The sequence below is a fragment of the Trachurus japonicus genome, chromosome 19, assembly GCF_045865225.1.
Source record: "Trachurus japonicus isolate A0001 chromosome 19, Traja_1.0".
NCBI classification, from domain to species: Eukaryota; Metazoa; Chordata; class Actinopteri; order Carangiformes; family Carangidae; genus Trachurus; species Trachurus japonicus.
In genome coordinates this window covers 12679507-12706601 of record NC_140925.1, presented here as the reverse complement: position 1 = coordinate 12706601, position 27095 = coordinate 12679507, and the positions used below count along the sequence as shown (strand labels likewise).

Below are 27095 nucleotides of genomic sequence, written 5' to 3'. Positions count from 1 at the left end.
AGTGACAGAAGAGTAATTAATAGGTGTATTCTCCTCCTCCAGGCTAAAAGAGCAGGAAAAACACTTAAAGGAAACGTTCGTCACATTCCTCCAGCATCATCTCCTCCTCATAGCCGACTCGCTCTCTTGTAAATGCTGCAGTTTTTAAACACCACTGAATGTTTGGCCTATTCTTTAATTCATCACTTCACACAGCCCATGTGTGACCACAACAACACATACAAGCTGTTCTGTAGCGAACAGAAACAAAAACTCCTAATCTGTTCCCTGCTCACGTGACAAAACAAGCAACAACTGATCATGTCCAACTGTTTATTTTATTAAAAAGACCAGGGTGCAAATATGAAATTAAAAAAAATAAAGACAAGCATATCATTTTTAAGCATTTAATACAAACTTAATATAAACTATTTCAGTCCCTCTTGACATGTAAGACACTGACTCAAAATACTTCGTTATACTGTATTTTTTCTTTATCAAGTATTGCACAATGTAGGTACAAAATAGTCATACGATTACATTTTGTCTGTAGTATAGCAAAAATCTTTTTAACTCTTAACAGAAAATACAATTCATCTTTCAGAAAAAGCAAATATTCCTACATTTTAACTCCACCAAGGAATACTCTGTACACAATCTTCAGAATATTTCATGTTTTTTTAAAGATGGATTTCTTCAACAATTATCTTTAAAAAGGAAAAAAAAAATGAAAATAAGGAAAAGCTGCTGCAGCCATCACAGATCACTGGAGTAGAAAAAAGATATAAATGCAACACCATGTCATAGAAACAATATATACTCTGATATCTTACAAACTCTGTACTAAATTAAATTATACAATTAGAAAAAGACCAAGTAACCCACTTAGTAGTGCCAATTCATAAAAATCAGCCTTGTCTTACCACCTGTAAAATACTGTAAGAGGCCAAAAATGTAAGCTTGTATTCTTTTCTGTATTTTCTCAACATAGTAAAAAAAAAAAGAAAAATAATTGTGCTTGGTTGCCAAAAGGAAAAAGAAAAACAATGATGCATGTCAAACTGAAGTAACAAGCTTGGATGTGTTTGTACAACAAGCTTCGAGTAGAAACAAACTCAAGGGGGCCACAGTGGGAACTCCCTTAGGTACATGCTCTGGACCGACTAGACACTACATCCTTGAAAAGATCTTCTAAGTGTGCGTTTTGTTTTTCCTTCTCTTCGAGCCACCATCATTCATAAATAACATTGTGATGAGTTTAGTTAGCCATCACTGGCTGGAATTGCTGGTTAGAATACTGCATGTTGCTCAGACTGAAGTTAAGACCATCCATTAGAGACTTGTCATTGAGGCTTCCGTAGGCTGTGAACATGTCAAAGGCATTGTTGTACTGCAAGTGGCCCAGTCCCAGGGAGCCTTCCCCAGGGAACATGGATCCAGGGCTGGCCTGGGCCTGGAGGCTGGGGAACACAAACTCCTTGGCATTAGGGGACAATGCAGAGGCTTTCTGCTGCTGCTGCTGCTGCTGCTGCTGCTGCCCCAGACCCAGCCCGTACAGCGAGTGCATGGATGTGGAGATGGCTTTCTGCTTCAGTAGGGTGTTGACATTCAGACCCAGGTTATTGGTGGGGGAGGTGCGGGCCGCCTTGTTGCTACTGCCACCGTTGTTGTTGTTGTTACCACCACGGCCACTACTCTTCATCTTAGTGGATCCGAATTTTGTGGCAGCAAAGGTGGCAGTGGTGAAGGTTAAGGGCTGGGCGGAGCGCGTCATTAAGGAGGGGCTCACAGCAGCCGACTGCCCGAAAGGGGGTGAGGGAGAGCTGGACTCTGAGGAAGCCCCGACAGGATCACTGATTGGCATGAAGACCTGGGCCTCGGGATTAAAGCTGTTCTTGATCTCCTTGTCCAGCTCTGACCCATTCTCATTGTTATCGTCCACATATAGCACCTTTACCGGTCCTTTCTCCCCAATCTGATAAGAAACCTCAAACGGGTCTATCCACACGCTAAGGTCCTGAGGGAGGTTGTTCCGGACATCTCCGATGTCCAGTCCGCTCTCTTTGGCTGCCTGCTCCACCACTGGGTCCACCTTTTCCCCCACGTGGATGCACCTGTACCCCGAACCTTTGTATGGCTTATCCAGATACCAGTGGCCTTCATATTTTTTCTTCAGCTGCCTCTCAAGCTCTTCGCCAAAGATATTCACACGTCGTCGTGGGAGTTTGTTGTACAAATAGGAAATAATAAAGTTGAGTGCTACTTGAATTTCAAGCTGCATAGCTGCTTCAGTGGCAAGAAATATTCTTTTTCGGTCACCGGGTTGCTTTTACTGAGCGTTCCAAAAACCTCCAAGGCAGCAGTGATGAATGCGAAGGAACAGGTCAGATTGAGAACTTGTCGCCAGAGAGGATATCCGTTCTGCAGATCTAGAGTCAGGATCCTGCTGGGACACAGAGAAAAACATTGAGACAGATGGCAGAGACACGCAGTACAATGGAATCAGACACCATTATTATTATTATTGTCATGTAATTCGTATTGAGGATGTTCAATTACCCCCTCCCCACAAAAACGAAGGCTGGATCTCGGCTGTACAATATCAACAGCTAAAAATAAACACAGGTCACTGGCCTCAAGACGGTATCAGCAGTGTGTGTTCCCCTGCGGTCTAATGTGACATATAAACGAAGCCACAGTTGACCTCTGCGAAGTCCGTGATGTGGGTGTGGGTATGTGTTGTGTATGTGTGGTGGTGGGGGTGGGGGAGCTGTCTATAGTCGCAAGATTTTTGGCACAGGGACATGTCGAGGCAGATCTCACAGCGGGTTTGATGATGGTTTTAAAACACAGGCCGTTCTGGTGTTTTCCTCAGCACCGGCGGTGACAACACATACCAGCCTGCTGTTACATAACCGCCATTCAAAGTCTAACCACGGCCACAAACCGCTCCAGCTTAGCTACTTGACGACATGACGACTCGCTAATAAAACAACGATTCACTCTCTTGCTACAACCGAGCTCCTAACGAGATTAGCATTTGCAGGCTAACATCGCGAAGGGTGTCAACGGCATTGTGCATATTAATTGGTTCTCAGTAACCAGCTCGCCGTGGCTACGTAGCATTTTATTAGCTAGGTGGCTAAGTTACAGTCCGATTCCGTCGACTGACTGCAACAGCGACGTTCAATAAATAACACGTTCACTGGAAGATATCTTGAAATTAAATGTTGCTTCCCGTCGACGAATGTAATGGCGACGTTATGTTATTATTGACTTACATGGAAATTTTTACAGTCGGTCTTCCCACAGCAGCCTCAGTCCGCTGGCTCCTTTAGTGTTCCCACGGAGATGATATAAACCCGGTGTGGTCGATGCCGTGTTTCTGTTGTTGCTCCAGGCGTGTTTTTCTTTTTTTTTTCCTCTGTGGGGTTCAGTTGAAGTCCTAACTGGCAGGAGACCAAGCTCTCACCCCACTGCCTGGGAGTTTTTACAACTCTACCCTTTAAATCCGGAGTGGTTTGTTTTTATAGTACTCCTCCGCCACGGACATGGAGGAGGTGGTGATGCGGCTCGCAGAGGTCAACATCCAGTGATGCGTTTCTATTGACTACACGCAACTACGTCATCAACAGCCACTCCATCCGCCGCTGTGATTGGACAACTCCGGGCTCAATGACCCGCAGGGTTCTATTTACGGTAGTGCTTTGCTTTTCATGTGCTTGGGACTATTTTGTTGGAGCAGGTTTTAGATAAAAACCCATTATATTGCGGAAAACAGAGTTCCTGCTGTTGTAGTAGCTACAATATTCTAAAGTTAATATTATTGAGGGTAAAAGTAAGAAGTGTCTTCATGTCTGTCTCCTATTATGTGACCGTTTCTCCTGAAGCTGTTCTGCTCAGAGGTTGTTCTCTGTCATGACTCATGCACGAAACCGCCGGCAGAACAAGTTTGTTGAGATGTCGATGATAGTGTTAAATGGTGTGTGTGTTGTTGTGATTGTTGTCGTGGAGGCATGTGAGGTTTTGTTCCTCCTATCACAGGATTAAATGGAGCTGGATGGTCACGATGGCGGAGGGACACACCTGTCACTGGACATGTTCCCCTGCTCCTCACTGACATTTTGATGTTCCTCGAGCCAGCTGAGACTGAGACCTGTCTGTACCACTCTGTCCAGCACATAGCGGGTATACCCACACGCACATGAAATAGTTCATGAACATATATTGCATATTACAAATGGAACTTATTAAAAATCGGAACAATTCCTTGGGTTGAAACATAAATCCAGCAATACAAATCTGTTTAGGTTTATGTTTATACTGATGTATATTACACAAAATACATAGGCTATTTGTGTCATGTATGTTGACATTATAAACAGTGGGTTTATTCTGAGACTTGGAAATTAAAAAGAAAAACATACAGTAGCCTGTACAAACATATAGATATTTTTTGTATGTTTGCAGTTTTATTTGCATATGTAAATTATATATATAATAGACTCAATAGGATTAACAGTATAGTTGATATATTTTACACTTTATAAAGGATCATAATACAGGTATTCCATAGGCTATTATGTGGATTGATTTTCTGTATGTCACAAACGTATATATTCATATCCAAAGGATGTAATAATATGCATCATCACTCTTGATACAGGGACATGACACGAGTTTTGCGTGGGTAATCTCATAATAGCCAGGTATGTAAACGTTGTCATTCTTCTGTGAAAACCCCGTTCATTATAAGATCTGTAGACTGTGACTGAACAGTTACACAGTGATCCTGATTGCTCTCTCTCAGCAGCTGTGCACTGCACGGCTTAATCTCTTCCCTGTCAGGTTGAAGGCGACACCACAGCCTGTTCTTATCTAACATGGACTTCCGCACTGTGAGTTTGCACAATAAACACAATGCCACATGAATTATACAGCCAGGAGGGAGGTGGCCGCCCAGAGAAGAGGAGGAGACAGGCTGTTCTTTAGAGAGAAACCCACACAACAGTATCCCCTGACTCAAAAACCTACTGAAGCACCGCAATTGATGTCTGTGAATATTTATAGGAGAGCTGCTTACAGGCTCTGTGGTTGGAACAGCAAGGGAGTCAGTCAATATCATTTTAGTGGCATATATGATTGGTCTGAATCAATAATAATTCATTTAGAGAGTCTGTTGTCCAAGCTCCTCATATGTCACGAAAATAGAAACTGAACAGAATTTAAATAAATACATTTCCTTCAGACTAGGGAGACTGGGGACAGTTATAACATACTGTATATGACATGTCTGTCTGTTCTCTGTGTTCAAAATCTTAATAGAGAAAAGCACCTTAGTATTAGCTAAATGGTGTCACTGTTATCTCTGCAAACATCTCTCTCTGTTTTACTCTCAAACACAAGGAGTGAAGTGTTACCATTCAAAACTGAAGTGATATTGAACAAAATGTGTAATTACAATAAACATGACAAGAAGTCAAAGTTTTTTATTATTATTAATGGTATATTTTCTCCATTTTGCTTTTGATTGTGTCAATCATACTGTAATATAATGTGAGCATTTAGAACAGAGAGAGGATGCTGCCACTCTTTTAAAGTCATCCTGTATTCAAGAACAGCCGATACTTGTTGTGTAGCACAATATGAGATTGATGTGTAACTCAAAGCCATGTCTTAGTGTCATTAACATCCGTTGTAAAATGTAGACAGGACAGATCTGGAGGACTGCAGGACCCTGAAGGCACCGTGCAGATCTCTTCCCTTCCAACCTCCAGATTGAGTCTCAGCAGGGGCAAAAGATGAACCCTCCCACCACCAAGGCGCTGGTGTGATAGATGACTGGACTTCAAACTAAACACACCGTAGGGGCCTTGGAGACACACCAAGGCCACTGGAGCAGGAAATGTGTGACTGAGGTTCAGGTGTGTTTCAGTTTGTACCAGGTTTCATTGCTATTCATTCAACAACAAGTCCATGTTCCCAGAGTTACACCCTCTCTCGCTGTGTTAGATTTGGCTGTGGGTGGTGGAACAACAGTCCCACAATCACCAGCTTTGTTGTTGTTGTCCAGCACTTTGGCTGTGGAGGAAGCTGCTCTGGAAGTCTGGAACCTGAAGGAAACCCTGTTAATGAGCTGAGATGTTTTAACATGACTCATGCTGATTTTTCACTGAAGTCATTCCACATTATTATTGTTATTTTCCCCTCCTCACTGCACAGAGCTGTGAAATGCTGCTCTCAGTCTGCACAGGGCTGTTCAAAGCCCCGATGGTCAGTGGCTTTTAGTAGAGATGGAGTCAAACATCAGTCTGTAATTAAAAATATCTGAATCCATAAAGCTACAAGAGAAGATTAAACAAACTGTTCAAATATTAAGAATGTTGACTTATGTGTGAATAATCCTGAGGGCTGACTCATCTCTCATGTAAATCATGGGTGTGACGTCGTCATCTCATTGAGAATACCAGAGATTAAAGAGAAGCCACAGTTTCGCTTCCGAGCTGTCACACCCTGAAAACACTTCAGGTCAAGTCACTTCTTTCAGATCTGTCTTCCGTCTTTCGTTTAACCCAGAGTCACACCATCAGTGGAGGCAAACTAAATTAGTTAAATGTTTTGGGGCCTTTAAGGGTAAAAGGAGCCCCCCTTCATGCCCCGTGATTGCCACATTAGGCCATGACAACTATTAACCCCTTTGATCTTCCATAAAGACACCATACAGAGCACTGCTGTTGCCCCTCAACCCCTGATGATGTGTGCTGCAGCTATTGCCTGCATGTCAGGGGATATCTCTAAATGTTGTTGTCTGGTTCTAATGGGCTTCCACTGTTGAAGCCACAAACTCAGTCTATAATTATTAGCCATGAATAGAACATGTTAGCTATCGTTAAACTGTCATCCTCTCATCTTTGTGAGAGAGGGAGGATACCTGTAACTAACTCTGGTGATTCAGTGGAAGAATGGAAGTTACTTATACCCACAATTTATTTGTAGAGAGAAGTCAAAGTGCTTAGTTACATTAGTTTGTCATTAATTTGTTTCCTGCCTTTGCTTTGGTTATGTTCATTTATCCCGTGCAACAACCCCAGAAACGACACTCAACCACATAAAGGAACATTATGAAGGTTTTGTTCCAGATCAGTGTGCAACTAACAAACTGTCAGTACAGTGCAACACAGAGACCTCCTCTATAATGTAATCCGTACCGCCACTAGCAGCATTTATACCTACATGTACGTACATGAGCAGCCATTTCCCTGAGAGGGAATAGAAGTATTCATGCTGCGGAGCACCCAGTGGTTTCATATCTGAGCCAGGTTACGAGCTTTGACCCCTGGACAGATTAGTTATCAAGCCATCTGGAGGAGAAGGGAGGTTACACAATGGGGTGTCAGCAAATACCAAATACCACTCTGGTTTCATGGTGGAGGATTATATATTCAGCATGTGTCATTAATCAGCCGACAGGTCCCCTGACGGTGACGACAGAGGACGTGTCCCACCCTAACCCCAACCCTAACCCCATACTGTGAGATGAACAGTGTTTTCAGGAAGTCGGGTAATGAGGAGTGCTTTGAATGTGTTGAAACTTATTTATTTATTTAAAAGGGACAATACACATTAAAGGGATAGTTCAACATTTTGGCAAATTGGCCCATTGCCATAATCGCTATAGTCATAGCAGTAGGTTCATTACCTTTAATTGTAGGTGTAAGCTATTTTCAGTACGGCGGAGCGCAGCAGCTGGCTGCTCAGAGCTACGCTATGGAGGCTAATGGAATTTCTTGGTTTCCCTCATTAAACTCATCAAATTCAACATCCCAAAACTCCACAGCGCTTTTGTAGACAAGTTGTGACCTGCACAACCACCACGCTATGAGATAATGACGGAACGATACGAAACGGAGCCGTTTTCGAGGTAAATACAGGGTAAATACGGAGACTGCTTGCTGAAAAACTGTCCCTGAACGCAACGCGCATCAGCGGTTTTGTATGAATTTACCTCGAAAAGGCTCTGTTTCGTATCGTTCCGTCATTATCTCATAGCGTGGTGGTTGTGCAGGTCACAACTTGTCTACAAAAGCGCTGTGGAGTTTTGGGATGTTGAATTTGATGAGTTTAATGAGGGAAACCAAGAAATTCCCTTAGCCTCCATAGCGTAGCTCTGAGCAGCCAGCTGCTGCGCTCCGCCGAACTGAAAATAGCTTACACCTACAATTAAAGGTAATGAACCTACTGCTATGACTATAGCGATTATGGCAATGGGCCAATTTGCCAAAATGTTGAACTATCCCTTTAATGAACATTCGTACGTGTGCACAAATGTAAATGCGTCAGAGTTAGCAACTTGCTAATTTGCATCCGTAGTCCCTTGGCAGGTAACACACAAACAGACAGAAATGCACAAGAATTATACAGTGGTTCACAATCATATACACATTCATACCTATACATAAAGTGCATGTGATCTGTAAAGTGCCTGGTGTAAAGTGCCAGTTTCTAAAGTGCAAGTGCAAGTTTAAATAGGTAAAGTGCAAGTCTAAATGGATGGATCCAGAATGTGATGGAAACTAATGTGCAAACTAATGTGAAACTGATGTGCTGCTGATACTTGGTGTTTTCTCCACATATCATAGTCCTGTATTTGTAAAATGCTAATTTGTAAAAATCAGTCTAGATTTGTTGCATCATGCATGGCTTTTAGATCTTGAAATGTTCTCATTCCACCATCTGAGCTTCTACTTTTAGTCTATAGTGAATCTGTCACATAGAGACACAAGACTGTGATGGAAGTAGTTATGTGTCATCTGTAGCCTCCTCCTCCTCCTCCCCCTCCTCCTCCTCCTCCAAGTGCTGACAAAAACACAAGGTAAAGCCACATTTCACTGATGGATGTTGTTTGATAGAGGAACCCGACAGGCTGCTTGAGAACAGAAGAAGGGCCTGGTGCAGAGAGAGCAGTGCTACTGTTCTGTATGGAGCTGCATCAGCTCAGTGCCGTGGTCTCCAGGGAGGAGGAGGAGGAGGAGGAGGAGAGAGAGAGTGTGACATTGGAAGGGAAGAGTTACTCAGAGTTAGTTCAGTTCAGCTGTCAGAGAGAGTTTACCTGTCAGACTCAGTCAGTTCATTCAGGAGCTTGTTTCTGCAAACAGATATAAAAACTAAGACAACTTTTTAAAAGCATTTTTAAGATCAAGTACTCCGGTCTTTAAGTAAAAGTGTTCAGGGTTCAGTGGTGTAAATAATTCAGCTCCCATCCTCCAGGGTGTGGGCAGCGTCACGGCAACAGCCTGGAGCTGTGATTAGCTCTGGTACCTGATGGACTTGGAGGGATGTGACAGGGAAATGGTGAGTGAGTCCAGCTCTGTGTGAAAATCCATCCATCACAGATTTGATGATGCTCTAACCTGCTTCTGTTGAAGAAGCTGCAGTTTCTAGACTCATGTTTTTGGACTGTAGCTCAGCATCTAATAACAAACTCCCTCACATCCTGCTGGATAACCTGTAACCAATGGAAGTGATCCCATCTATAATGATACCACACATTCCTTAATGAAAGACAACAGCAGCGACATTGAATTACACATTCTCTGATATACAGGGTTTAATGTGTGTTAAAAAATGTCTGAATAATTACAGAGAGATTTTTTTTAAAGATATATTTTTATTATTTTCAGTCAAGAAGAAGTTCACATACACCTGAAAAGTATTTGGTAGAATGCCTTTTAATATTGTTACAGGGCAATCATTGAGGCTGGTATTCACTATGACATAATTACATGGTTTGGCAACCTGTCTGGTAAACTTAAAGGAATAGTTCACCAAAAAATGAAATTCACCCTCATGCTGAACAAAATCCTTCTATGAGAGTATAAGGATAGCGCGGCGCTATTACTCTAATATAAAGTTTTCGTTGGACTACAAACCCCCCTCCCGGGTCTCCAGATGCACTTTGAGGAATAAAAAACTACTCCAGAGTATTCTTCAGCATGAGGGTGAGTCAATAATGACTGAATTTCATTTTTTAGTGAACTATTCCTTTAAATCCCAACTCCAAAAGCTGATAATAAAAATTCTGAAAAAGAATTGCTATGCTGCCCCCCATCTTCTCTTCACCAAGTGCATGTGTGTATATGAGTGGGGTGTGTGAGAATTTATGGGGGGAAATGTGCAAAATAGCCTTGCGCAAGATGCAACATAATGGCTATGATTGGTGTGAAATTTGCTGATGGGGGAATTAAAAAAAAATTGGTACATTGGTAGATGTATAAGCAAGCTACAGGATCTCTCTTTCTATCTATCTATTGGGCTCTTGCTACCCTGTAGTGACACCTGGAGGAGATTGTGTGAAGCTCTGTATACCTAACCCCCCTGATGCTGTTACCCCAGACATCTTTAACTTCATGTCTGCGAAGCTCTGAAGTTCTGTGGCCATGAAGATCTGAAGCTCTGAAGATCTGAGGCTCTTGTGCTCTACAGCTCTGAGGTCCCAATGATAAAATCACATCACATTAACCGCTAACAGTAGGACCTCACCTGTTACACATGCCACAGTGCATGATGGGAATTTGCTCAATGATGTTTGTTTCTATTTCTGAGAATAGTTTCTATTTGTTTTTGTTCAGTTCACTTCACAGTGGGTTCAAATAACAGTTAAAACTGAAGTTGCACAGAATGACTGACTCATGGTACAGTGGGTGAGTAGGTAGAGGGATGAGGACAGAAATAGATCTTGTGTGTGCGCGTGTGTGCGCACAGGGGACTCCAGCTGTGTGTTTGTCACCAGGGACAAAATATGTAAATAGACGACAGACAGCTCAAACACACACTGTGTCTGTATGTGTGTGTCAGTTAGGGGAGACTGGGGACAGTTGCAACAAGGGACGGTTGCAGCAAGCCTTATTTCTCCAATCAGAAACATGCTAGAGTGACGACACTCACACTGCACATTCACAGTTAGACCCTCTACCCACCAAGAATAGAGAAGACATATTCAGCATCTGCTCCTGCTTGTACTGAGACAAAGTTGTTTTAAGGGTATGAAAGTAGCTTTTTTCTTGAGCTGTATTTTTGTCATATACTGTCCTGATCTTTTGTATGAATTAATCCAACCTACCTACCTAGTTTGATAGTCAACAAAACCACTGTTTTGTTGACTATCAAATGGTCAGCATGTGTCAGTGTCATTGTGTCTAGCTGGTACATGATGTTTTGTCATGGCTGACAGGGTGGGGACGGTTGCAAGTGCAACAACTACCATTTGAATATGGAAGCACTTATGCAAATGCAAATGTATAAAATGGAACATTTTTTTTATTAAAATAGGAACAAAATAGGCACGTTTATTCCTCATGATGAACAGAACAGCCAATTATATTAAACAATGAGAGACGCTTAAGATAAACAAAACAATTCCCCAGATAACTTCTTATAATGAAATCTGCAATTTGTATCAATAGCCTAGTGGTATCTTGTTCTATGGGACAAAAGTAGCCACATAGTATATTTTCCTATGAAAATTGGAGAAAAGTTAATTTATTTGATGTCATACAGTGAATAAATCATCCAAAAGTAGAGCACATGCTTATAAAAGTTTCTTGTATTGCAAATAGTTCAATTCTTCTTGTCTCACACTGAGCTATTGAGTTTTATTACCACTGTTAACCTCTGCACATTGACTCAAGGCATATGTTCTACACAAAACAAAACTCCAACTGTCCTCTGATAAATATTACTAAATAACTAAATAATACTATAGTATTATTGTAAGACAATGACAAAAATCTAAAGTTAATTAGTGAAATGTAATGTATGTTTAATATGTTGCAACCGTCCCTTATCCGTGTTGCAACTGTCCCCACGTTTGGGGTCAGTTGCAACGTCTGGATTCTTCCATTCAAATGAATATTGTGATTGATGTGTCATATGTAACCATTTAGCTGACACATGTATGTTTAATCTATGTAAGTTTGGTGAGTGTAGTTCAAATAGTTTCCAAGTAACTGAGAAAAATGTCAAAAGTGTTGCAACTGTCCCCAGTCTCCCCTACTTATCCTTCATGCTCCCAGTATCTGTCCTGTGGTTTCAGTCTGCCGCCTGGTGTCGGCCTGGGTCACTACTCCCCCCCACACTGAATATTTAAGACCTACTGTGACAAAGCAGATGTTTTATAAGGGCACAGGTGGCTTTGATCTGTACCTGTGCAGAATAATTAAGGCAAATCAGCTGTGTGGTGAGCAGATGTGTTGTGACTAAAATATTTTTTTCACATCCCAACTTCTTCAGAATTGGGGTTGTATCTTCAGGACCCAACAGAGACAAACACATGGCAGGAGTTTTCCATCCCTGCCCAAATGACTGACAGGAAAATGGATCTTTTAGCAAGTTTCAATGGTCACATAAATTCTATGAGGAGGAAAGGAGTTAAGAGAAAATATATCACGACAGGAACAGGGAAATATAAAAAGTGCTTTTGTTTCATTTGATCTATTCGACTGCCCGATGAAGACTTGATGCTGAGATGTGTTACACGACTAGGAACTTCTTGACATCTTTAAACTGGAACTTTTATGATGATATTTGAACACCTCAAACTAATGTATTTTGAGTTCAGGAGGTGCTGCTTCTCTTCAGGTTTAGTTTTAATGTCTCAGAGTCTCTTTATAGGCACACGATTCTTTTTGTCCATGTCCCTGAAATGAAGCAGCACCTGAGCAGGCGAGGAGTTCAGCAGTAACAAGTGAATATCACAGGAGTGAAAAGTCTGAGGTTACCTGTATAGGCCTCAGCTATTCTAAAATACACCTGCACCTCGTCACAAACAAAACAACACACAACATGAGCCCACAAAAGTGTCTTTAATTGAGTGTTAAAAATAAGCAGAGGACACACACACCTGCAGAGGAGGTGGGAAAACTCCTCCAGGATGAAGTTTCCCACTCACTGAGTAAAGTTTGTCCTGCAGGAGATGGAGGCTGGCTGAGCACCCTGCCCCCCCCCCCACCCCAACCCCAGACATAGTGCATAGCTGAGTAAGTTATAAAACACAGTCATTCTCCATTTAGATTTGTTCATATTCATTATGCAAAGATACATTCTGCCAAAGTCAAAGGTCAATCATTACAATAAATACTGACATGGCTGAACTGCAAGAATATCTCCTGAAGAGGAAACACACATACGCGCACGCACACACACACACACACACACACACACACACACACCGCACACACAGGACAGAGCAGAGCAGTGAGTGGGGGCAGAGGCTGTAATTATTAACAGGTCCAAGCAGCTGAATTAATGATCATATTATTGCTACAGAAGGACTAAAGTCACCAAAGTTTGACATTTGTGACCTTAGCCTGTGGAGGGGGGAGGGGAGGGGGGCTGACTGACCACACACACTTTTACACAGGTGGGTATACAGGTTGTGTCTGAGATCCCTACTACTCACTGTCCCAGCAGTTCAGTGTAGATCATCAATAACATGAAGACACACCTTCAAACACTGCTCAGGTCATTTTCTGTCTTTTTTTGGTCTAATGCATGATGGCATATTATATACTGCTTTGTTAGTATCAGTTGTACACTATGGGATGCTATAAGTCCACCATAAAGGGCATTATTATTATTCTCAAGATACATACTGACAGAGCTACATAAGGTCAAACTCAGGGAGTAGTGAGAGATTTCAGACAGCCTCTCTAGTTTCAGGAGCATCCTCGAATGTTTTGTTACTCTGAATCAAACATTGAGGGAAAAAAACATTCATTTGTTCAAATCAGAGAAGATGAAGAGCATGACTGAGGGCTCACTCCACTACAGTCTGAATCTGAATGAGACAAACTCAAATGTGAACGTTCATCATCACCTTAGGCATTTATATATATATAATATATATATATTTTTTTTAATCAATTATTATCATCATATTCAAAGTCATGACATTAGATCTGATACCCAGACTCCGACATGAATTCATAGACACTTTCACAGCTGTGGTGCCTCTTAAAGGCAGAGCTGACAGGTGTCAACAGGATTGTTTCCAACAGCTTTGGCTAAAATTGATTTATGAGCAATTACATTTTAATTGTAAAGTGGATATCAATTGTGATATAAATTCATATCACTTCTAAAAAAGATTGCCATTAAATTATTTTGTTTACTGTCATAATCTGTAGATGATGAAAAGTTCAGGGCCATTGGTGACCGATTTTGTGTAGTGGGTGTAACTTTCAACCCACCTGCTGATTTAGGTGAGTTTCACTTGAAAAAAGAGAGAAAGGGAAGGGGAGGAGGAGGAGGAGGAGGAGGTGTCAGTGTGCAGATGCTGCTTGGACCTACAAAAACAACATGAACATTGTGATTAACTGAACTCTGTGAAACGACAGACACATAAAAACCGACTGAAACATTAAATGAAATAACAGTTTTGTCATCGTGAGTGACCGGGACCAGAGGGGGATCGGGTCATTGTTCATGCTCAGTAACATGTCCTCTTCTCTCTCACACCTTGAAAATCTTTCATCTCAATATCAAAGTCTAAAAATATATCTGATCTATACACCAGGATCTGTTACAAAAACTTGGTCTCCATGGAGACAGACTGTCAGGCGACAGTGGCTGTTTGATGAGACAGTTACTGTTTCAGCAGGTGAAGAACCATCCGTCTTTAATTCTTGAACCTTTGGTAGCAAACGTAACATTCAGGAATTCAGGAGAATAAATACAAGTGGAGAGCTTCAGGGCCGAGGCAGAGGAAGGGTCAGAGACTGAGGATGATGATGATGATGATGAGGACCAGGATGATTTCTTCAGCAGTGTTGTACATTCAGACGCCTGCAGGAAACACCCGCTGTCTGATTCAACTCCTCAAAGCATCAAAACAGACATCAGCAGGAAATCTGATCTGTGATTGGCTGCCACGCTCTGCCCCCACTCTGACATGATTACAGGGCAAACAGGAAGTGACAGATAATTGATTATCTTCTGAACCAGTCCAGCGTCAGGACAGGGTCTGGTCCGAGTGGAGGGAACCTGGAGAACAGGTGTGTAACATAAATCAAAGTTCAGATAAAATTAAAAGATTCATATTCAGATCCGTCAAATAAAAAGCTCCGGTTTACGGTTTAGCCTGCTCCACACCGGGGGTTTAGGTGTGAGGACAAAGTGCTGATTAGACTCCTGCCTGTCCAGGTCAACTGTCCACCTGGACTCGTCCCGGGCAGAAGGTCTGAGTGGGAAACCAGGCCGAGAAACAGGCGGGAGGACAGAGGTCAGTCATCGTTGACCTGCCATACGATGAGGTGGCTGCGCTCGGCTTTGGCCAGGAACGGCTGCAGGTCGATGGGGGGGTCCTCGGCCTCCTCTCCCTCGCCGTCTTCATCACCTGCAGACACAGACACAGACACAGGTGTTCTCTACTGCAGTGATTCCCAACCAGGGCTACGTGGAAAGAAACATTCATTCATTTATTTCCAAGATGATAAGTAGATATTCCCAGTCATGTCATAAGCCCATTACTGAAATGGTAGGGGCCACAACTAGTTCCCCCCAGAAGACAACAACCTGTGGCACAGCTCTGTATGGTTGTCAACAGTATTGATGCTAAAACGGCACATCTGAATACATGACTGATGATGAAGTATCGATACTAGCATACTTTAAAAACGTCAATATTAATGACAACGCTCCTCTCTTCTTCTCCGCTGTCTGAGTGCACGTGTGTGTGTTGTGAGAGAGGAGGGAGGGGGGAACCCGCCCGTCAGAGAGGAGATGCATTGTAATGAATGTAATGAAACAATAACAATACATTAGACTGAAATTGGACAACTCAGAGTTAGCTTTTTATTTAATAATAATATAAACACCTATTATAGGTCCTTCTGATTATAATAAAAATAAAAAAAGATGTAAGGGAAGCAGTGCTGCTGTATTGATATGATGTCATATTGAATATTTTCCTGGGTATTGGTATCAAGTAGGGGTGTAACGGTATATGTATTCGTCCCGTGCCGTCACGGTACGGGGGTCACGGTTCGGTGCACACAGTCACACGACGAATACGTCTGAATGAATATTAAAAAAAAAAAAAAAAAGGAGAGTCCTCATTTGAATCCAGGTGGCGGTAATGAGCCTCGAAGCTGCCTGCAGCCGTCATAGCAGACGAAGAAGAGAAGTGATGAGAGAGTGAAGTTAGAGGAGGAGAGCTGTCTGCTTCATTCATGTCACTGTGGCTTCTCAATGAAACAAACGGCGGCGGCGGCGGCGGCTCGCGCGACTGGTCCACCGGACAAAGTCCGTCGGCGATGTTTCACGGATGCGCGGTGAGTCGCTAGAAACGCATCAAACACGTAGCGCATGTTCAACCCGATATGTCAATCACTGGTGCAAGTAAAAAGACAAGTTGTGTGCAACAACTTATCCCGCAGCTTTTAAGCCTCTTGACATGAACACAGACAGGTGAGGAGAAAAGGAGACCGCACACTATATATAATCAGACACATTTTGTCTGATGAAGGGCTGACGCCCGAAACGTGTGAGTGACATTAAACTGTCACGGGAGCTTTTAACTAGTGTGCGGTCTCCTGTTTCCTTACCTGTGTCTTTCTTGGTGGTCCAGCACCTAGTCTTCAGTTTTTTGGGGGATGTGCGTGTAGCTGCCTAATATGTTTTATGAACACAGGCAGGACCAGAAACATCACCAAAGTAACTGCTAGTCTAATTTAACTGTGTAAACCAACATTGATGTCAGTTTATTGTTTTGTTTTTTTAATAATATTTTTTAATAATAATAATAATTTAATAATTCGAATAATAGTTGCCAGTTGTCAAGTGCACGTTTTTTTCCCTCTATAATGAATGAATGGCATTATAACACTCCTAATGCACTTGTTTTATTTTGTATTCTTTTTTCTTTTAACTTTTATAACACAAGACAGATTTTAGTTTTACATTCAATTAGTGTCTGTTGTACCGAAACCGTACCGAACCGTGACCCCTGACCCGAGGTACGTACCGAACCGTGACTTTTGTGTACCGTTACACCCCTAGTATCAAGTGTGAAATTTTCTATTGTGACAATCCTACAACTCTGTGAAAACTAAAATGAAAGAGAGTATGTGTGAAAAGTCTTTGTACAAATTGAAGAGAGAAATTTTGGACCCCCTCGAAAACGAGATGATACATCTCAAGGGGTTTTATCCAAATAAACAAATTTCTAACAAATTAAAATGATTTTCACTTCATAATCAGTTGTGTTATGTTCCATCTATATGACCACTTTTGGAGAATCAACACGTATGAGTGAGGGGGGACTCGTGGTCTCAGGGGGTCTACTGTACTCCACAGACCAGGTCCAGATGGTGGACTCACCCATACGGAAGTCAATGTAACCTTCTCCTCCACTCATCACCAACATGGACCTGAATGCTTCCTGAGAGGCCGAGTCTGTCGCCTTGTCGCCTGTGGCGTCTCCACAGGACGGAGCCGGGGCAGCATGACCTGAGAGAACACACACACACACCCTTAGAAATCCAAGATGAAGTGTGACACTACACCACACAATACAATGCAATACACAAAACATACAACACTCAGAACAATTAACAGACAAATAAGTTAAGAGCAGAACAAAGTCCAGTCCACCGCTCCATTCATTGATTTTTCGCCGGCTTTGTTGTAAACAACTACACATGGGCGAGAGGAGCGTAACCAGAACAGCGGAAAAGTGAGCGGACTTGCATAGTTCCTGTGTGTTCCTACTGTGATACACAGCATCCAGTGACTGTGACCTTCTGACTGAAGCACCATGTGCAGCACATATTGAGTTTGGAGACTAATTCAGTTCGTTCTCAGGGTTTCAAATCTATTGTAAGGTGTGGTGGATCAATCAGCCGTCAGTGTTGATTCACAGACAGAGAAACAACCTCAGAGTGAGTTTACCTGGGACAGCAGTGAAGAACTTGACAGCGTCCCGGTGACCATGGAAACAAAGCTGTGCATGAGCCATGGAGCAGTACGGGACAAAAGTCCCAGCCGTCACCTTGTCACCGCTGTCGTCGTCATAGACGTGAACCGAACTTCCTGGTTGGTTCCCGGCTGCCTTGGTCGCCTTGTTAGCTGCTGGAGAGAAGAGAAGGACCAGACTCAACACCTGTCTCACACTGGATCTCCACTTATTTCTAATAATTATTCATTTCTAATGATATAAACTTTATTTACATAAAATCAAACTCAAAGCGCTTTGCATATGAGGCAATAAAACAGGAGCAAACAATACAAAACAAAAAATACATTTAAAAGTAGAAGAGAAAAGTTAAAAATAAAATTCAATAAAAACAGGTTTAAGGGATAGAACACAAGATTAAAATAGGTTAACTCAAAGCAGAGGAATTCCTTTTTAAAGAATGTCCTGTTTAATGTACACGCTCATTCCACACATTTAGTACATCGTTGATAGAAGCAGCTTCCCCACTTGTGCCTTGGGCTCCAGGGGATCTGACTGCAGCTGCCAACATGTAGAGACTGAACTCACTGTCTGTCAGGGGGATGGAGATGATGACCCCGTTTCCGGTGCCAATCCACAGACGGTTACAGGAAACCATCAGAGCGGTGATCCTCACAAATGAGAAGCCCAGTTTCCCAGTACCTGAGACGGGACAGAGGGTAAACTTGAGTAAAGATTATTTAGTAGACAACATGCGTGTACAAGTCCTGCATCCCTGTAAGACCCAGAGAGAGACTCGGTAACGAACCCAGCATTTTGCTGACGTAGGGCTCGATGTCGACGTCCTGCAGGTGCTGGTAGGTGTGAGCGTGAAACAGCCTGAGGGTGGAGTCCAGTCTGATGGACACCCAGATGCCGTCCCCGAGCCAGGCCAGCTGACGCACCTGACTGTCTTTACGAGGGTGGGCATCGAAGGACTTCTGCGGAGGATGAGATGAGGACACGGTGAAGGGTCACGGCTTCACCACAACAGAAGTGCCAGTCTGTTCAGATGGACACACAGCTGTACCTCTATCTTCATGGCTTTGGGCTGCACCACGTAGATCTTGTTCCTGTATCCACACCACACCTTGTCATGGACCACAGTCATGCAGCGGATTGAGTGATGTGGTCTCCCCAGGTCCAACAGGTGGTAGTTGGTCAGGTCCCACTGTCCATCTGACACACACACACACACACACACACACACACTGACTGAGTTACTGCACACAACCTGGATGTGGCCTGTAGGGTTTGGCGTTAATAAGGTATCTGCGGTATCTTAAAATAGCAACGCTATCAGTTTCATTACATTAAATTGCAGTGCACTCATATACAGTAGGGGCCTGATATATTACCTACTAAATATCATTTATTTTACTGCTTAAATAATGAGTGTGTGTCCAGCACCTACATGTGCGTGGTTGAGTTTTCAGTTTTACTCCAATAGTTTAATGTTTTCCTTTTGGGAGACGTTTGATAAAGTTGATGGACAGCTCAGAGAAGAGTTTCAGGAAGTCGCACATATAGTGAGTTGGTTTTTTTTCTTGCTGAAAACACACAGAGACGCTGCTACAGCTGAGCAGCGCTCCGATGGAGGTTAGATGTTCTCATGTTGAACTCACCAGACGCTCCATCCACATTTTGTTATAAGCTATAAAAGTTGTTAATGTTGTTAATGTACATGTTTTGTTATTGTTTCAGTATTCTTACGTGGTGTTTGGTAGCTGTTCCCTGTCTGAACGACATGTTGGTGACTCCGTCTGAGCTGATTTTTAATTGGCCACGGTTATACGGTATACCGCGGTAAAATGTGGTGGAGGTTTAACAGTATCAACATTTGGATACCGCCCAACCCTAGTGGTCAGTTCATTATGAGCTCACACTCACCCACTCCTCTGTGGAAGATGGCCAGAGTCCCATCAGACAGACCCACCAGGACCCGGCCCTTCACGTGTCTGAGAGACGAGGACAGGCTTCAGAAACAAGACAGTGGACACACACACACACATGTAGAATCTGCAGCCGAGTCGGTCTTTGTACTCACACGATGCCGAGCACCGAGTCCTTCAGCTTGATGGAGTGGAGACATTTCTTCCACTGAGCCACAGAGGAGTGGACATACACACTGGACCCAGAGGAGTTCATCAGTCAGATGATTGATACAGCACACACACACACACCCACACACATACAAAACACCAGACTCACCATCCGTTCTGGGCCCCCAGCCACATGGTGGGCAAGACGCTGCTCATCTTCTGGGCCTCCTCCCTCATCAGGTCCTGGTCCTCGGCCGACGGGTCTGAACTGACGCCATCTTTCAGCAAGTCACTCTCTCTGTCAGTAACACACACTGCTGCTCTTACTGCTGCACAGTTTATTTGTTACTATGAATCTTTATTTATTCTTTACTCATTGATAATCTGTATCAGTGGCAAAATAAACAGGTCAGGCCCACCATTAATAATTATGAATGAACATTAGTATCTTAATGTTACAGAGGGTTGAATGGCAGCTTTATTTATGTCCCTCCCGCCCTCCGTTACCTCTGTGAGTAGCCGGCTGGAGCCTCTGCCACCGGCTGAGCTCCCAGTGGATCGGTGAAGACGTGCTCGGTGTAGACCCCCCTCAGAGTCTCTCTGTGGTCAGTGAGCCCCCCGCTGGTCTCAGTGGCCTCGGTGGCCTCTTCTGCTGGTCTGGATTCTGCAGAGGCAACCGTCTCTCAGTGAACCGGTTCGTGTCATACGGTCAAGGTTAACGGTCCTGGTGTCTCCCTGTCTTACCTGGTTCTCCGTCTCCTCCTGCGCTGTCTGCAGTCTGAGGAACAGCTGCCGTCCCCTCTGCTGCACAGCCCACCACAGTAATGCCCCCCAGCACGCTGCCCCCCTCCGCTGAGCTGCTGCTGGCTGCTGAGCAGCTGCCCTCCCCCTCGGCTCCGGCTTCAGCAGCTGGAGGAACCTCCTCACCAGCAGGGTAGTCCGTCTCTCTGGCTCCTGAGTCAGAGCAGATACAGATACAGATCACACAGACAGCAGAGGCGTCGGCCGCGTGTTCCCTCAGATCACATGATCACATCCACTCACCTGGGACGCTGGTGATGCAGAAGACATGTGAGCTACACACAAAGAAGCTCTCCAGAATATTTCCAGGCTGGTTGGCATCAATGACCACGGCCTTGGCGGTGGACTGGGTGCTGGTGCAGATCCAGACCAGAGATGAAAACTCATCCTGCTGCCGCAGCTCCTGCTGCTGATCCTGAGGGAACATGGAGAGGACTTCTGTTAAGTGAAAGGCTGAGTTTTCTGTGTTTTAATAGTTCCTTTGTAAGTCAAATGATGTAACTTAGTCTTAGCTGTATTGATGTAAAGGGATGACTTCCTTTCCATCAATACAGCTAAGACTAGGGAGCTGGTTACTGCAGGTCACCAGAGAATTGGTGAAGATCCTCCACCTGCAATGATTAATGATCAGCAGGTTGAAACAGTGCAGGAGTTTGACTTTTGTAGTAAATACTTTTACTTTTTTTGATTGTACTTTGAGTTTTACTTTCAACACTGAGTATATTTTTAAAAAGGCAATGCAGTGTTTGCATCTTATCAGGAAATTTAAATCATTTTATGTGAGTAAGAACATTTTGGAGCTGGTCTATCAAAGTCTTGTAGAAAGTGTTCTGAGTTACAATATATAGTATGCATGGTTTGGTCACATGGGGGGTATAAATGATAAAAATGGCCAGTAACATTATAGGGAGAAACAACTGGGATGTGTTTATGATATGAGAGATGAACGGAAAGCACAGAGGGTTATGACTGATCCCAGTCGCCTCCTGGCCAATGAATTTAGGAAACAATAGAGCTGCCAAAGCAACTAAGAATATTTATAAAAAGTCATTCATTTTACCTTAAGATCCTGATCCAGTTTGTCCAGGCTGCTCTGAGAGCCGGTCGTCTTCACGGGGCTGTCTGGTCCGGGTGCATCACTGTAGAACACACTAGCCCCCACGATCAGCCCTCCGTCTCTGGTTTTCCCTCCAGAGAGATTCACACCAGCAGCACACCACAGCTGAGGCAGTCAGACACACCGACACACAGGATGAGACTTTCTTATTGAAGGAGCTACGAAATGCATGACATCATTATCGCTGCTGCTTTTTGTAATATAATAAATAACTCCTATTCTTGCACATCGCATGGCAGCTAATGAAAGTACACAGTGGTAGTTGTGCACAGGCTTGTACACACACATAACATGCCAGGAGGTTCTTTCACAATAAAACAACCATCCCATTAGGGACAAAACAACAAACAAATAAAACAAAAAATGAGGACATAAATACAAATAACAGAAATAAATAAACAGAAATTACAAAATTAGTTGGTTTTTATTTTTATTTTTTGGGAGGGTTTATTGCCTTTAATTGATAGCACAGTGGAGAGAGAGACAGGAATGACATGCAGGAAAAGGGCTGCCCGATGCGGGATTCGAAGGGTCCGCCTGCAGTAAGGACTGTAGCCTCAACAGTGAGTAGTTTTAAATCAAGGTTTCCTTAACACTTTAGCAAATCAGGGAAGGTTCCCACTTTGAGTAAAACTTTTTCACAGATCCCTTCAATATGTATTTTTATTTTTCTAGTCTAATAAATAAAAAACGTACAACCTCTAATGAAGCAGCAGAAGACTCACCTTCATAGAAGCATCTTTCTCATCCAGCGGTCTGAGGAAGACGGGGACAGGCAGGTTCTTCATCTTTCCCTCTGACTGACCTCCGTTGGCCTGAAAAGGAAAAACACAGATGCACGGTTGTGACTGTTTTCTGTTGACACTGAGACTTTACATCCATCACAGCAGACTGACACACACTCGTGGTGCTAGCGTCCTCACCTTGAACTTCTTGGGCAGGCTCCAGCCGTAGGCCTGGACTCTGCCGTCCTCCTTCTGGACGTGGGCTTTGACCTGCTGGTACTGTGCTCTCTTCTGCTCCCGTCGCGACACCACGTTATCGGCCGCAGCTCTGAGGGTTTCGAGCAGAGCACCATGAACAAGTCTGTTCTACAGAATCCTGGTGTCGGATTTGAAACATCGTCCAGCAGGGACAGATGCAGAGACACAGGTAGATATCAGGTCTGCCCAATGATAAGAGTTGGTGGTTCAATCCCTGACTCCTCCAGTCCACAAGTGGAGAATAAAATGGGATAAACACTATTTTGAAGCAGTCGAACGAAAGTTTAAAATCTATTGGTCTGATGTAAATTGTATACATTCCTGAATTCTAAATGCAGTTCAATATAACTGTATCAGTGTGATTGACGGGTTAAAGGGATAGTTCAACATTTTGGCAAATTGGCCCATTGCCATAATCGCTATAGTCACAGTAGTAGGTTCGTTACCTTTAATTGTCGGTGTAAGCTATTTTTAGAATGGCGGAGCGGAACGGCAAGCTGCTCAGAGCTACGCTACAGAGGCTAATGGGACTTGGTTTCTCTCATCAAACTCATCAAATACACAATCCAACAACTCCAAAACGCTCGGTGGACAAGTTGCCTGCACATTCACCACGCTATGAGATAATAATGGAACGTTACGAAATTGAGCCGTTTTCGAGGTAAATACAGAGTCTGCTTGCTGAAAAACTGTCCCTGAAGGCAACGTTCATCAGCGGTTTTGCATGAATTTACCTCTGAAAAAACTCTGTCTGGTGACGTTCCGTTATTATCTCATAGCGTGGTGAATGTGCAGGTCACAACATTTGCCAAAATGTTGAACTATCCCTTTAAAACTCCAAAGTGCAGCTGGTGACTACAGTAGCTGCAGCAGTGATCAGCATCGGTGCATTAGTGTCACATGGCTCATGTAGCCCCCCGCCCCTCGCCCCTCGGTGACTCACTCCTCGTTGAGGAAGTTGAAGGCCTTGCTCTTGTCGCTGGGCAGCTGCTGCAGGGCGCTGCTCTTCTTCTTGACCGACGGCTGCACCTGAGAGGTGGGGGCGTTGTACTTGACGTTGACCGGCGCCTCCACCGCCGGCTTCTTGGCCGCTCCGCCGGACGAGCTGAACAAACGGCTGAAACTGGAGGTGTAAGGGCGGGGAAGTGGAGGAGAAGAGGACACACAGACAGACATATAGAGGGGTGGACACAAGCAGCAGCAGCTCAACAGCAACAGGTAGGAGTCAACACTGAGGGGGGGAGGGGCTACCTCTCCCAGGGTACATACATACACATAAACACACTGACCCCGACCCAAACAGAATTACACCAGAACCCGGTTACCTCTGAATGCAGGAGGGCAGGGTGTGCAGGGTGAGCAGGGTTAATACTGAGCACCAACCAGGAAGTTAGTCAACAACACATGGAACAACAGGCCTGGACATGGAGCCCCTCCCTCCCTCCCTCCCTCCCCCCAACCACACCACACAGCAACAAAAATGTATAATTCCCCCAACAACAGTCTAACTTCCCAACATTATAGCAACTGAACACACCTTCTGCACACAGACAACACCAGGCGGAATAAAGAAGACACACACACAAACAGGGCAGGAGAGACAGACTCTATTAAATACACGACAATCTGCCCCAGTGTCACAATCCTAAAACTCAGCAGCTTTCTGTGTTTTTAAAGCCCCTGTACAGACTTTTCATTTAGTGTTGATTTTGGCGGCCCCTGTGGACGAAAGCGGCGGAATGAAGACCGCATTTCCCACACGTTTGTCTGGCCGGCGCGTGTAGATTTGTTTTGGAAACGTCGGAAAGAAGACGGGACTTGCTATTTACAGCTAATGTATCTATTCGTATCGTTTCGTCAGTGGTCCGACCCGACCATGCCTTCCAGAGGTATAGAATTAGACTACTTAGAAATAGCCTATCTTCACACTGATGGGCTGTAGGTAACAGAGACACATCAGCAGAAACCAGAGACTTTTGCATATCCAGTTAAAAGCTCCGTACAGGGGCTTTAAACTGCAGCATGAGGACAGGTCTGATGAGCCCTGACACCAGTTTCCTCAACATAATGTGTACAACTTTCTAATAAAGACTGAACGATGCAGATCTCCAGCCTCTCTCTGTCCGATTACGTTGATGACATATCAGAGAGTTGCCTGGCTGCATCCCAGAAAAACAATACTATAGCACCACAGTGATCACACTAAGTAGAGGAGAGGGGCTTACAACTGCCAGAGGCTGGACTTCTTCTTCTCCGGTAGACCAGGGTTCTCCTTCGACGCACTAAGACACAAATGGGTTAAAGAGTTTACAGTCAGACTTTTCCTTTCATGATCTCTAGTTTTATTAGAGCACCTTCTGTTACATTGTATTTATGTTTCATGTATTAAACCCGTAAGTCTGTCTCACCGAATCATCTCGGTCCATCTGACGGCCTCCTGCAGCTCCATCAGCCTCTCCTTGTACTGGTTCCTCTCCATCAGGACTCGGGCCATCTCCACCCTGGTGAAGCGCTTCCTCTGGGCTGTAGGCACATCGCTCTGCACACACACACATCACAACACACACCCACTGTCAACGCATACACAGCCGCTGCATCAGCAAGAAGACGATGTAGCACAGACTAGCTTCAAATGACACATTGTTTGTCCAGAGTCACAGAAACTAATGTGGGAGGAAATGTTGTCATAATTGCTGTGTGAGAATTTGAGTTATGACAACTGAGATGTTGTGTATTGTGTTGTTCATGTTGTGTAATACCGTATACTGCAGGTGTTTAAAAATAGCAACGGTATCAGTTTCAATACCGCCATGAAAAAATGCAATGCACTTAGATAAGGAGATAAGGATTAAATATTAAATAAAAGTCATTTAATGCCTAAAATTGATTATATGTCCAGTAGCACTTATGTGTGGTTGAATTTTCAGTTAGTTCAATATGTTTTAGCCTACTTTTACCCCCCCTTAAAATTTGGATACTGCCCAAGCCTACGTGGAAGTATTATTTTACCTCAACAGTCCATGATGCCATATCTCATACACAACAAATATCACAGACTCACGTCGTCCTCATTCTCAGGCTTGACTTTGTTTTTGACCTCCTCCAGCTCTCCTCGGATCCTGTGGGACAGGACAGAGTTACATCCTGGATCTACAGGAGCTGAATCCAGATGCAGATCCATTATACTCAGACCCACTCACTTCTTCAGTTCCTCCTCCAGCTCTTTGTTCTTCTCCTCCAGTTTGCACTTGGCCTGACTGACAGACTCCAGTTCTCCTCTGAGAACCTCCTTCTCACAGGACAGCTCGTCCACCTGAGCAATCAGGTCATTCTTCACCACGTTCAAAGCGTTTCTGGAAAAACACACACACACACACACGGGACATACGGATGAGTGTGATGTCATAACAACCAGAAAGGAGCAGCACTGTCTTGTTGTCAGACTACGGGGGAACAAGAAGCTGATTCTTCAACATCTGCTCATTATCAGACCAGAGGATGAAGAGACTGCGGGTCCAGCAGATACTGGTGAGAACACAATAGTGGGGTAGAGCACGCACATCCAAACGTGTTACAGCTGCAGGACTAACAAACAAAATTGACTGGGTGAAGTCCGCACACTGCATAAAGCTCCTCAAGTGTTTAAGCGAAACGTAATAATAAATAAACACTTGAGGAACTTTATGTAGTGTGCGGACCTCACCCTTCTTTTCCAGCAGATACTGGATCATGAGAGATAAATGTCTACTCACTACAGTATTTCTCTCTTTGTTAAATATTCTGTAAATGGTATTTTAAACAATAATGAAGCAGCAAATCTCTGTTTTCTATAGACAGATAGTGGAACAAGGCACAACCTTTCTGGTCTTAGAATCTGGGCTGGCAACCTGTGAATGTTTGGACGCGTTTTGGGCGTCCAGATGAAAACGCCAGGGGCTGTGTTTTCAGATTTTCCCACTCTGGGACCCGTTTCCAAAAAAACATACCGCTTTCGCCCCCCTTCGTGTGGACACAACGCAAATGACAAAAAACGTATGCAGTTTTACAATTAAAGGTAATGAACCTACTGCTAAGACTATAGGGATTATGGCAATAGGCGAATTTGCCAAAATGTTGAAATATCCCTTTAAGAGTTAAGCTCTCTAAGGCCACATTTCTCCACCAGTCATGTGAGCTGCTGCAGG

General features: G+C 43.7%; 2 protein-coding genes across 10 annotated transcripts in view; both read right to left on the bottom strand.

Annotated features, from left to right (window-relative positions):
- Positions 1–647: 647 nt before the first annotated feature.
- tob1b (transducer of ERBB2, 1b) lies at positions 648–3479 on the bottom strand. Its single transcript, XM_085760655.1, has 2 exons — positions 3261–3479; positions 648–2422 (listed from the first exon to the last, which is right to left on the bottom strand). The coding sequence occupies exon 2, from the start codon at positions 2258–2260 to the stop codon at positions 1238–1240; it is 1023 nt and encodes a 340-aa protein (XP_085616781.1). The 5' UTR covers positions 2261–2422; positions 3261–3479; the 3' UTR covers positions 648–1237.
- Positions 3480–12820: 9341 nt separating this feature from the next.
- The window catches only part of spag9b (sperm associated antigen 9b), a 44597-nt gene continuing 30322 nt past the window's right edge, over positions 12821–27095 (bottom strand). For 3 of the 9 annotated variants that reach the window (XM_085762541.1, XM_085762549.1, XM_085762548.1), the window contains 20 exons: positions 26112–26264; positions 25973–26030; positions 25320–25450; positions 25137–25193; positions 23855–24034; positions 22852–22981; positions 22654–22743; positions 21872–22033; positions 21055–21226; positions 20755–20964; positions 20518–20674; positions 20180–20308; positions 20016–20096; positions 19859–19926; positions 18999–19147; positions 18738–18909; positions 18518–18631; positions 17926–18105; positions 17356–17484; positions 13688–15370 (listed from right to left, as the gene is read on the bottom strand). In XM_085762541.1, the coding sequence (XP_085618667.1) occupies positions 15258–15370; positions 17356–17484; positions 17926–18105; positions 18518–18631; positions 18738–18909; positions 18999–19147; positions 19859–19926; positions 20016–20096; positions 20180–20308; positions 20518–20674; positions 20755–20964; positions 21055–21226; positions 21872–22033; positions 22654–22743; positions 22852–22981; positions 23855–24034; positions 25137–25193; positions 25320–25450; positions 25973–26030; positions 26112–26264 (2635 nt within the window). In that variant the 3' untranslated portion in view covers positions 13688–15257. Of the gene's footprint in view, positions 15371–17355; positions 17485–17925; positions 18106–18517; positions 18632–18737; positions 18910–18998; positions 19148–19858; positions 19927–20015; positions 20097–20179; positions 20309–20517; positions 20675–20754; positions 20965–21054; positions 21227–21871; positions 22034–22653; positions 22744–22851; positions 22982–23854; positions 24035–25136; positions 25194–25319; positions 25451–25972; positions 26031–26111; positions 26265–27095 lie in introns of all 9 variants that reach the window. The other 6 variants (XM_085762542.1, XM_085762547.1, XM_085762550.1 and 3 more) reach the window with 4 other exon arrangements.

Excerpts from the sequence above, each read along its gene's own strand:
- tob1b (XM_085760655.1), bottom strand. The coding sequence starts at position 2,260 with ATGCAGCTTGAAATTCAAGTAGCACTCAACTTTATTATTTCCTATTTG.